Genomic DNA, 12943 nt, shown 5'->3' on the forward strand with positions numbered 1-12943 from the left:
ATATATATATATATATATATATATATATATATATATATATATATATATATATATATATATATATATATAGTTGATTTGCATTAATCTGTCTGACAGTTAATGTTTAAATGATAATTTAAGGAGCCTGAGGTTGGCCCTCCATCCACCAGCATCAGTAACTGAAGTAATAATGTTTGACAGTTCTAGGTGGCCTCCACACCTCACTGATGATTATGTGTTACTGAGGGACGGAGGACAGCCCTGCACTAGGAAAGCTATACGAGGCCAAAGCTCCTTTGTGAATTATTTCAAATGATTTATTTTCTGGAGGTGCAGCAGAGGGGCTGCAGGAACAAAATGTGAAACTAAACCAACGCTCTTAACAAACGTTCTCCAAACACACACCGGTAAAGTTATGCTGTTTTCCATCCCTCCTTTATTCTTCCATCCTCTGGTCGGCAAAGATTAGCTTTTTTTTCCCTTAAAAAGGAACATTCAAATGAGCCTTTGATGAAAAGGGATTCCCAAGAACAAACTTTAATATGTCAAACACAGTTTTAGACTTTAAAGAGGCATGTTTTGGTTGCTTCATTCATATTCTGCTCCGGTTTGTTTTCTTGACTCTGTTCAGAAAGCTTTAGAAGGTGTCAGTGGTTTATTTTCCCATATGTGACCCTGAGGGAGAAGCCTGTGAGCAGAGGTAGACTTTCAGAAACAGGCTTGAAAAATAGAGCTTGGATATTGGAGCAGTTTTTTACACCAGAGGAGAATAAGACTGAAAAACTGTTATTCGCTGGTGTAATCAGAGGACAGAACCACATGGAACAAAATATCATTTTTTTATTTTCGTTTCTTGTCTCTGGGAGGTGTTCAGAGCACCACAGTCATAAATCTATTTATCAAAAACATAAATATCTCCTTCAATCTTCAAACTCTCTCTGTTCCCCTCCATCACACCCTTTCTCTCTGAGTTTAGGCTCCTGTTAAAGGCTGGAATGTTCCAGTAATATTCATATGCTCGCTGGTGTCTGGCAGTTATAGGGGTCAGCTATCAAGCACCCTGTTCCTGAAAGAAATTATGATTATTTTATTTCACCAAAAAGCTACTTCTCCTGAAATCATCTGTGCTCCTTTAGGCTGGAGGAGCAAAGATTTTTGTCCAAACATGCAGCTTCTGTACTTCTGTGCACCACCCAACATCTTTCTTGAGACTAAGTATTGCTACAATACAGCAGTAGCAGCTGCAGGTCACAGTAACCGGTAGTACATGATAAATAGAATATTACTATATTCCAGTAAGGTTGATGTTATGGATAGGAAACCCTTGCTCCTTTATACATTTTGCCAAAAATACAAACTTTTCTATGAATGGAAATCAGGTAATACATAAAAATGTGGAACGAAACATGATTTTTGAAGCACTGTATTTAAAATGTAAAACAGTATGTCTGTATGTTCAGCCCCTTTTTCCTTTAAAACTGCAGAAAAATAATCCAGTTCTTCAGAGTCCACATGTGTTTGTTGTTTTGTTGGTAAAGTTCCAGCGCTTCTATGAAAGACTTTGAAGCAGGATGGATTTGTAACAATATTACATGCCTTAAGCATTTCATGAGGACATTAATCACCTTTAGAGACACGACAGATAGAGGATGAGATCATCTCTGTGAACCTCAGTCATCCTCAGCAGATGGCCGCTCACACTGAGCCTGGTTCTGCTGGAGGTTTCTTCCTGTTCAAAGGGAGTTTTTCCTCTCCACTGTCACTACAAGCATGCTTAGTGTGAGGGACTGCTGAAGAGTCAATGAGTCGATGCAATCAACTGGTTTTCCTTAGATAGAAAACTTTGAATCAGTCTGACTGGATGATCTGGTGAACTGGAAAGTGCCTTTAGATGACATGATGTGAATTGGCGCTATAGAAATAAATTGAATTGAATTACCTAGAGAATTGAATTACCTACATACAGCTCAGGTTGTAATGATTTATTGAGATGAGATTTCTGTAAAAAAGTTTTTTCTCTTAGAACTTACATTTTATTGTTTTTAAAACAGAGCAAATAAACAAAATACAATGACAATTAACCGTTTTTCACAGTGTGAAATTTTTACCATAGATTAACCTTCCCAGTATGACATTTTACAGTTTCAGCATCATAATTGTGGTCTCAGCTTCACCATACAAACCTAGCACTAGAATTCACCTTGGATGGCAGGTCTATGTAACATAATCTAGAAAAAATTGAGTTGTAAGACTTGTTTACTCCAGTAAAGCTGAAAATTTCTTTTTGAAGTCTTAACAAGTACGTTATCTCTTCCATTTGGTATAATTCCCTTACAGTTTGGACCCATGAGGCTCTAGTTGCTTCCATTTAATTGTGATGCATTTCAGGGCCGCTGTAAGAAGAACATTTAAGAGATATTATTTGGCAGCCCAACTGAAAAAATACTGAGATTTGCAACCGTTACATCCTTAACCTTAAACTTTCTGCCCAACTTTTCTGGTCTGTAAAAAGGTTTAAAAACCATTGTTCCTTTTTCTCATTTGTTCCCCTCCACGATGATGCAAACCTTTGTGTTGGACTAATAAAACACTTTGGGTTAGTGGTATAATGTCCCAACTCTGTTCAGTGGATTCTTAAGGTCCACAAATGACTTTGTGAGACTGACATAAGCTAGGAATACATTTTTCTGCTGATCTGTTAACCCCGTAACGGAAGGCATGCAGGAGGAAATCCATCTAGATTTCTCTGTTTAACATTTGCAACAGGAGAATATTTACATAAGGAGATTTTATAAATCCCAAAGCAGACATGTTCAAATCTATCATCATTTTCTGGAGGCTTGATTCTCTGGGTTTGAATTTCTAATGATGCTTGTCAAAGCTGTTAATGTGATCATCTTCTAAGATTCATGTCATATTTTTAATGTATCACAGCCAAGTTGTTTAAAACCCCTATAGCAGGTCTCTGTAGGAAAGTCATTTTGTAAAAAAAAATAATATGCAGCAACAACTGATCAACCAGTAAAACCAATAAAAACAAACTGAATGCAAACAAGAGCAGAAATCCTGTAGCTTATATATGAGAACAATTATTATTTAGTATTAATCATCCAAAGGAACAAAGGAAAAAGTGGATCCATTAGGCACTTTATGTTAGAAAACCAGTAACTGATCTTCATTCTACTATGATCAAGTAAAATAGAAAAAAAAAAAGGATTTTCTATTTCATTTGTGTCTTCTAATTAAAAAACAACACTTTTTTCAATTCAAAGTTCCTTGTTTGGATCTTGAAGCTGTGAATTGTGAGACATTTGGACATTTTTAATTGGACATTTTCAAGTTGATGTTAAATTCTTGACCGACAACACAATATTTGGTTTCAAAGTATTGGAAGATGAAGATTTATTGATGGTGACGATCAAATCTGTGCAGTAAATCAGAGCCTAGACCTAAAATGGAAATGCTGCATGTAAGTGCTGCTTATTGTTATTGTTAAGTTGAAAAGAAACATAAGATACAATCTATGGAAAAACTCTTGCTTTCTGTTCTAAACCAGTAGATTCCTCCTTTTTCCTGCTCTTAACGGTGGTTAAAAGTTGGAACCATGCCCAATTGGGTTGTTAAGTACAGCTTTTGTGTAAGATTTCAGTTGTTTTGTTTGCATTTTGAATAAATCCCTGATCGACTGCAAGCATCTCAATTTATCTTGCTTTTTTTTCCTCACATTTTCCTCAATAGTGGGATTATTTCTTTATGAAATCAATCACACTTTTTGAAATGCTAATACGCCTAAAATATGTAGATATTTGGTACCCAGAGAGGATCAAGGACCAATGGTTGCACTCAGGCTTAGGATCAGAGTCACTATGAATACAGATAGCGCTTCTGAGTACATGCATGAAAGATTGCATGAAAGAAATAAAGTCACAAAATAAATGGAAGAACTATTTAACTGATACATGGCTGAGTTTGTTCATTATAAAGTGGTGAAGGGTGGAACATAGCTCTATACATCATAAAATCAAATATTTACTGATTGCTGTCATGAATGGGCGGAAGAAAACGTTCTTCGGAAAACTTCTGAATGCCCCCCGCCCATCTATCCAGTGCATAATAGTCTGCCTTTAATGTCCTGCAGCACGCAGCATATATTTAGATTTCAAACTGCGAAAGCATAAGCTGTTTGTATTTCATTAGCAGTGAAAACAGATAAATTAGGGTTAAGAAAGCCTTCTTAGTGGAATGGGAGGTGAGAGGAAAACGCAGAGGAAAAAAAGATGTCTGAAGTGTTGGATTGAACTTCATTGGATTTGAATTCCTAAAACGTAATAATCTGAAGTGATTCCTCAGACTTTTCTCATGTTAAACTTTAAGATTCATCTGGATTAATAGCATTTCTTCAATTCAATTCAATTAAATTCAGTTTATTTCTATAGCACCAATTCACAACACACGTCATCTTAAGGCATTTTACAGTTCACCAGATCGTACAGTCAAATTGATTCAAAGTTTTCTATCTAAAGAAAACCAGTTCATTGCAACAACTGGAAGGCAATCCCTCACACTAAGCATGCTTGTAGCGACAGTGGAGAGGAAAAACTCCCTTTTAACAGGAAGAAACCTCCAGCAGAATTAGACTCAATGTGGGCGGCCATCTCCAAGGCTGACTGGGGTTCAAGGAGACAGAGAGACATAGAAAAAGAAGCAGAGATGCAAAAGTTTACAGTCAACCAGCTCCACAGGCGGCCCCGTCCAGGAAACACACAGCAAGGAAGGCCAGCTAGGAGCCAGCTCCCATGTCAGAGGATGAAGATGATTTCTTGCACGAACAGCATCATGAGCAAAACCCTTTTTCCTGTTTAAGAGGCATTGATACTAAAATAACACCTTAAATATAGCATAGGAATATGAAGCTATATAAGAGAAATAATAAACATAATGATGCTTTATCAATAATATGATTAAAAGGTGAGTGTCTGAGGTAACCTAATGGGTTGCTGGTAAAGTCTCATGATAGATCCACATCATGAGTGAAACTGGCTGTAACTGGTTTCTGTGCCGTTGGAGCGAGTGGTCAGCCGGAGGTGGCTTTCTGGCTCGGTGTCCATCCAGCTGAGGTCATGTCTGTGATTTAGGATCCCGACGTCGCCTTCGCTCTGTTTTCACCCTTTCATTTATCTGTTCCTCATTTGCTCTGTCAGTTACTCTGCCTTTTTGAAAATTAGGAATCTGATTTAGAACCAAACAGGCTCTGGATCTGTTTCTTCTTATGTGGTTGATGGCGTGTCGTCACTACAGATTTCAATCTCTAAGGTTTTTTTTCCCCTCAAAGGATAATAAACCGGGTGGTTAATGGAAATTCCACTGTTAGCTGGTAATTACTGTGTTTTACTGGTTGTAATAAAAACATGAATCTAATTAAACTCCCTTGTTTTTTTTAATAAAAAGTTGCCATGAATACAGAAACGAAAACATAAACGAGTGTTTAAGAAAGACAGAAAACTATCAGATAAGTTTAACCTGCTGTTCCCACATGTCCTCCCAGGTTGTGGAAGTCTGCCTGTTTGCCCGTGTTCAGGATGAAGCACCTGTCAGACACCCACTTCGTCCTGCTCGTCGTCCTCCACCTGTTAGGAGCCGTCGCATCGCAGGTCAACCCAGGTCTGTCCCGCTGCCGTTATGTCACAGTTCAAGATTTGTTAAAGGTTTGGTATTCTAGTCACGCAGGGAGCTCAGATCTGGGATAAGTGGTGCTTTGTGAGGCTCTGTGGTTCTCCATCCCTGGTTTGGCTCCTTTCATCCAAAGAAGTGCACCTTTCTTCCAGCTCTTCCCCCAGCTATACCTGTGGTTTTCTTGGAGTCAATAAAATAAGGACCAATAAATAAAGTGGTAACATCTGATAGACAGAGATGGAATTAAACTAAAACCAAAACGAGTTTTTAGTTATAGCTGACAAAATGGAAGAACAGGAGAAATTTGCCAACAAAAACCTCAAGCTGGCACCACAGAGCTGCTCTCATCAGGCTGAACTTCCTTCAGCGTTGAAATAAGTGACGTATGCAGCTCTGGTCTGCAACGAATGGACTCTTAACACATAGGTAATACAGTGATTTAAATAAAAAAAGGTTAATCTGCATTTTATGTGATTCAGGAATTTTTACGAGGGATGCAAAGAGGATAGAACACTTTCTATTTGCTTTACAGATCAATATCTGAAAAGTGTGGAATGCATTTATATTTAACACAGCTGAATCAGGAATCTGTAGAATTAGCTTTGCCTCAGTTACAGCTGCAACTTTTTGGTGTGTGTGTTTGGGAAATATTACAGGCTCAGCAGATTAGATGTAGATTGTCTTTGAAATTCACTTTGAAATTCCTTTTACCGATTATGTGTTGCATTTTCACACAGACTTTGACTAGGCCATTCTGGCACCTGGCTATGCATGATCTAACATCACATTGGCATCACATTATTCTTCTACAGCCTCTAACAGGTGTTCTTCCACCACTGACCTTCATTTCAAACCCACTTTTTCGCTAATCAACCTTGACCAGCATCACCAAAGCATGCTGCTGCCACCACCGTGTTTATAGTGAGGTTGGCAAGTTCAAAATATAGCTCTGCTTTAGTTTACAATTTAATTTTCAGTTGACCTTAAAACCACAGATACTATTATGTTTTGGTGTGTCACATGGACCAACAAAGGTACTAACACATGGGCCGTTCTAAAAAGAGGCCGACAGGTTTAGGGCCTGGTCCCTGTACTGGAGACATAACATGAAATCAGTTTTTTATGGTATTATATATCTGATTGGTCTTTTTCACTAATTTCATTATTTTTTTACTTTCATCATCTTATTTAAAATGAAAAAAAAAAAAAAATCTTTATCTATAGTTGTATTGAGATTCCATTGACAGTGGAGTCGGATGTAGGAGTTGCCATGCAATCGGAGGTTTGTTGGTTCGATTCCCAGGCTCCAGCTTTCAGCGTCATTGTGTCTTTGGGCAATTTCCTACTATGTAGATTGCCTCTATCAGGGTGTGTGTGTAAGAATGCATGAATGGCTGAATGGCTGAATGTAGTGTGAAGTGTCACGATTTGGCCTTGGTTAGTTGACCAAAAAGCAGAGGCAGGTTGGCAGAGGTGAATTTATGGTAGATTTAATGAGTAATTGAAAAAACAAAGTCCAAACAAACAAGAAACCAGGAATCCAAAATTCAAAACATAAGATAAATAAGTAGAAAACAAACCAGAAAGCATGGAGACATCAGGGAATCAAAAACTCAAGGAGGAAGGCTCAGAGAGACGAGGTTGGTCGGTGTATGACGAGGACCCAGCAAAGAGGAACTGAAGAGAGAGGGCTTTTAAAGGACACTGAGACAAAGAGGGGGCTAATGAGGAAACTGGGAGCAGGTGTGCGCAGAACAAGAGAGGGAAAGAGCTAGGGAAGAAGGAGAACATAAGAGGGCAGCAGAGAGCAACAAATAGAAACCTGAAGACTGGAAATAACAACAAAATAATAATTAAATTACTAGGACTATTAAACATGGAGAAAAGAAAACTAAACACTCAAAAGAAAACATAACAGAACCCAGACAAGGACAGTAACTGGAAAAAAACAAAAAAAAAAAAACAGCAAAATAAAACTAAAACCACTAACACTAGAAAACAAGGAGTAAAGCAAGACTGAGCACTAAAAAAATATATAACAGAACCAAGACTAAGACAGTAACTGAGAAAAGAGTCAAATAACTCTTACTAAGAATACTAATACTAAGAATTAACCCACTAAAACTAGAAAACAAGGAGCAAAACAAAACTGGATACTCAAAAGAAAAAAACATAACAGAAACAAAAACCTGACATAAAGAGCTTTGGTCGAGTCCTCTAACTTGAAAAAGCGTTATAAAAGTACAAACAATTTACCAGGTCTGCATCCCCCACCCATCCACTGGGTCTTTAATATATTTAACAATTAAATATTGCCTTGTTTTCTTTTCTTATCCAGATTTTCTTTTTTATGCCCCCGTGAAAACACACTGACACCACCCTCCCACCCCTTTACCTTTTGCTCTAGAACAGCCATTACACCAACACATTTTGTTTAAAGGCATAAAACTAACAGCATTAAACCTGTTGTGAATAACCAGTGGCTTACTTTGAACTTACTCTTTGTACAAGATGAAAGCATACCTGACAAGGAGTTTGAAACAGAGCCCATCCAATGCTGTAATGCTTTATAACTATCCTCAACCATTTTATACAGCTGATATCTCCAGCATTTTATTTACATTCATTTATTTCTGCTCTCATAATTACTGTGATATTTAACCTCTTAACATCCACCTAATTTTGGGTAATCCTCGCCTATTTTGCATACCCAAATGGAAAAGCAAAATACTTAGGAACTGTAAGCCCAAATTACATGTGCAATACATTATTTGAAAGCTAACACCCTCTAGTTTCCTAATATAAAAATTAAAATTGGATGACTATAAATCAGACTTATTTTTTTATTCTCGGAAATGATAGGTCTTTTTTGAACAGCAGTAATAAAGACATTCTAGAGAAGGCAGGTTTTATTGTATTATATTTGTTCTACATCAAGTCAACCACAAATGCAGGCAATTTCAGACCTCTAGCCATAACAGTTCCAGAGCTGTGGGGTTTGGAACTTTTGGTGTTAGCTTGGAGCTGTGCGCAATGGCTCCACTTGCTGGTAAAAATTTTACCGGTGGAATTTTATGCATTTTGAGTTATTGCCCCAACTTAAGGTCCACCGGGTCGCCAGCGACCCGCTGGGTTTTAAGAGGTTAAAGTCTGTAGTTTAGGGAATCTGTCCTATGCCGAAGGTTGATGTAAACAGTTAGGCCTGACTAATACAGACTGGGTTGAATTATTGCTGATATGTTGTTCACACAAAAGCTATAAAGACTTGCTCAAAGTATTGTTTTTGGTTTCTCCACTTGGTTTTAGGGCCCTATGCAGCTGCTTAGTTTGATTATGCTATGGGCCAACTGGCATGTAAATGTTAAAGGTAGAGTAAAAGTTGAAGCTGACTTGAACAATGTGTCTTTCGCTTTTTCCTCCTCTTTCTATTTAATGTTTGACCATATCTGAGTTATAGCCTTAATAGACCGTTTGAGTCTTGTAAAACCCCTGTCACTTGTGTGTCCTTGTGTGTGTTACTAAGCCTGCCTGCATGGATCTACCCTCATGCACATGCATGCAGTGGATCTAGCTATCCCACTGGAGTCTGTGGCTAATGCATACCAGACATTCTGACAGCAGGAAAGTCAATTGAAATTCACTGTCTTTCTCCACAGTGTTTATGTGTCTTTTTGTCAGTGTTTCTGCAGAAGAGTGTCCGGTGTGTTTCTCCTTACGCTTCACCACTCATAAGTCATGGAAAGGACTGTGTGTGCATTTAATTGTGGTTACAGTTCAACAAGTTTGCCACTCAGAAAATGTTTTGTGTCTGTATCCAACCTAAATAGCTCCTTTATTAATTTTTTATATTTATGAACTGAACTCAAATCTCAACCTGCTCTAACAGATCGAAGTACCTATAATTCCTTTGGATGCTTTAGTTCTGCTGCACCGAGAAGAAGGTCATTTTTCCACAGGCTGGAAATATTCATGCCTGAATTTAACAGAGACGAAATGTTGAGTGATGCCAACTTTCCCCTATTTAAAATTCCCTTGCAATGGAGTTATACCATCCCTGTCTTTCCCATCTTACTTGCGAGTGGGCGAACTTTATTTCACTGTGGAGAGGCAGACTGTAGAACAGGTCGAGCTGCTAAATACTATGCAGAAGGAGCCTTACAGAGAGGGATTTATCTTTGTTTAGAGTAAATATATCCAAAGTTTTTTTTGCAGAGCTTTTGATGCTGGTTGATACTTAATTTCTTGTTAATAAAAAAAAGTTTTCGTTCTTACAAAAAAGAGAGACCGTATTGTTAGGCAATGCTCTTGAATAGAATATATATTTAGTTTTCTAATTTGCCTCTTTCTTTAAAAGCTGTTTTATTCTGTAAAAAACAGAGAAGAGTTGTGTTTTGTTTAGGGCTGAAACAATTAACCGGATTAATGGTAATTACTCAATCATTGAAACAATCGTCAACTAATTTAGGAATCGCTTAATCATTAACTGGAGCTTAGAGACTCTAGAAATGCCATAAATGTGAAGACCAACCCGCATAGAGCAGTAACTATACAAAAAATTTAAAAAAGTCAAAATTCTGAGCCCCTGAGGAGGATTAAATTTAGCCTCACGCAGTTTAAATTCTCTATATGATCTTCTTTAAGGAACCTTTTGCTATCTGATTATTAATGATCAATAATCATTTGTTGCAGCTCTAGTATTCTTGTTTGTTATTATGTTAAGTAAAATATATTTTCAGAGCAGTCAGAGACAGTTTATACCTTAGTTTTTAGTTTCTTAATGCACTTATGCTTCTCCAAAGTCATTAAAGTATAAAAGGAAAATCTGTTTTCATGTTGTTGTTGATGAAATCATGACTGGGCTTTCACTAGTAAACAGCTGTGATAACATTAAGCCATGAATCAGAACAAGAATCAACATATTAGCTATTTTTAGATCGTTGTTCTCTTTGATCAAAACCTGTTTAAGGAAAACTGATTCGGTATACAAAAAAAAAAGGGTTAATAAAAAAACAAAAAGGCATATTTCCTCATATGAGCTGTGGATCAACTTTTCGCTTTGACAATTTTTGCCCCAATTTCTCACCACTTTGCTGCTGTTTTGTCCCTTCCTAAGATTTGATTTTCCTTACAGCTTTTCTTTTCTATTGTATTGCATTGTATAAATAATAGAGATAGAAAGTATAAAATCTGCAGATCTCCTTTTTATTCAATGTAATTGCTTTATTTTCTGTGTGTACATGTATTTGGCCTTGAAGTGACTCTCTTTTTCCAAAGTTTATACCAAACAAATGCTTTATGTTCTGTTCACAGTATGCCTTTCAGATATGAAGGTTATTGCTGATCTATGGTTTTATTATAATAATAATACTTACTAATTATTATACTTTTATTTAAATGTCATAGATTTATTTATTTCAATTAATTTTAATAATTACTCTATTATGTATTCAGTTCTTATAAAAAAAATTTACTAACTAAATTAATGTAGCAGAAAGAGTTTTAGAATTTTTTTTTTTTTTTGAAAAGAATAAAAAATAAAAACTATTCTCCAGGATCTTTTTCTTCAAAAGGAAGAAGACAAACACAGGAACTTTAAATGGTTCCTGAAGTAGGTCATACAATAAAAAATAGCAAATAAAGTATAAGACTTTAAAAACAAAGGCTCAAATTAAAATAGATAAAAATGGGACAATAAATGTAAAAATTCTATAATAAAAGCCATTCAGTTCTTTTTAAAAAGCCACCTAACACAAATGTTAATGGTTGAACGATTCATTTATTGGTTTTGCATAAATTGAAGGGAAATTTTTGAGTTGAAGTTGAAGTCCTGTTCATGGCCATTGGGCCCACTATAGCTTCATACTGATGGCTCTGAGGTTTATAAGGATAGACTAAATAAAATCAGATAGAGATCTCTGATCATCTTTTTAAACAAAACTTCACTTCAAAACTTCCAGATTATTCCTAAAGTGTAGATCATCAGCCTTTTATTCCCTATGCAATAGAAGCCGCTTAGTAATAATGACCTCAGCATATCATACATATAAAGTAGATATATGTCAATATTAACCTCCAAACTAGGGTGTGATAATAACTAGCATTATCTTTGACCTTCTGGACAATAGAACAGCTCTACCTTTTAGTGGACATTGGTCTAGAAGTGGGAGAGAAGTTTGCTTCATGTCCAATAAAACAAGGCGTCTCTTTTTTTCTGCCTCCTTTTGGGAGGATATTTTCAGATGGTGTGTCTGAATGGTGTGTTTGAGTAAATCCATGCATGTGTGCCCGCATCCAATCTTGCACTCTAGACTGCCCCCACAACTCGCCCCAAGGGTCACCTCTGAGTGGGCCGGCTAAGTAAATAAACAGTGCAAAAGTCAACATTTGGTAGAGCGGCCACACATCCTGCATGACATCTTGAAACCCACCTCCCCCTGTTTCTGACTCACCATCGGAAGTTCTGGTCATGCCACCTTCTTCCTGTCTCAGGTGTTTCTTGTTTTTTTATTGTTCTGTTTGCATGGACAGTCTCACAGTTTTAAATATGAGTAAAGGAGGAAATGAGCAGCCAGGTCCCGCTAGTCAAATGCGCATAATTACCCCATTAGCTGGGGTGGTCACCTCTGGAAATGCAGACCTGTTGGCGGTTTGGTGATGCTATGCCAGACACTAGCAATGACCTCAGAAATGCAGTCAAGGGAGGATCAGAAGTTCATTTCTAAACATTTAATGCATTAAAAAGCAAAAGTTGCATCCAATTTTATGCCATGTAGAGCTCAGAGAAATAGCTCAGATTTTACAGATTTTTGAATAGGTGTGTTTTTACCTACATATTTACATTCTTAAAAGAAAAGGCTTTAAAAGAGAAGCTTGACTTGATTGGGAAGGTTTAAAAAAGCAGATCTATTGAAGTTGAAACTTGTCATGATTTTGTCCTTTCTGGACTTTTGGTTTTGTTTTGGCTGTTTGTTTTCTTTTTGGGTTTTCAGTTTCACCTTGATTCATGTCACTCTGTGTTTTCTTGGTCATTGGCTTCATTTCCATTTTGTGTCATTCGAGTGTCTTTCTGATTGTATTTGAGTTCTTACGTTTATTCCTCATTTACTCTCTGTTGTTCAGTGGCCGGGAGGTGCAAACCAACATTATAAAATCTAAAAAACTTTTACAAGTTCCAAAACAAATTATGATTTCAGAAAACAAATTTACATTTAAAAAAAGTTTTACAAGTTCTGAAACAAATTATGATTTCAGAAAACAAATTTACATTTAAAAAAAGTTTTACAAGTTCTGA

At 36.7% G+C, this 12943-nt stretch overlaps 1 protein-coding gene across 4 annotated transcripts in view; it reads left to right on the forward strand.

Annotated features, from left to right (window-relative positions):
* Window positions 1–12943, forward strand: part of ddr2 (discoidin domain receptor tyrosine kinase 2) — a 43385-nt gene that overhangs the window by 11481 nt on the left and 18961 nt on the right. For all 4 annotated transcript variants that reach the window (XM_015397783.1, XM_015397785.1, XM_015397786.1 and 1 more), the window contains exon 2: window positions 5525–5640. In XM_015397783.1, coding sequence (XP_015253269.1) covers window positions 5559–5640 — 82 coding nt within the window. In that variant the 5' untranslated portion in view covers window positions 5525–5558. The remainder of the gene's footprint in view (window positions 1–5524; window positions 5641–12943) is intronic.

Source organism: Cyprinodon variegatus, unplaced genomic scaffold (assembly GCF_000732505.1).
Source record: "Cyprinodon variegatus isolate N-32 unplaced genomic scaffold, C_variegatus-1.0 Scaffold886, whole genome shotgun sequence".
Taxonomy (NCBI): domain Eukaryota; kingdom Metazoa; phylum Chordata; class Actinopteri; order Cyprinodontiformes; family Cyprinodontidae; genus Cyprinodon; species Cyprinodon variegatus.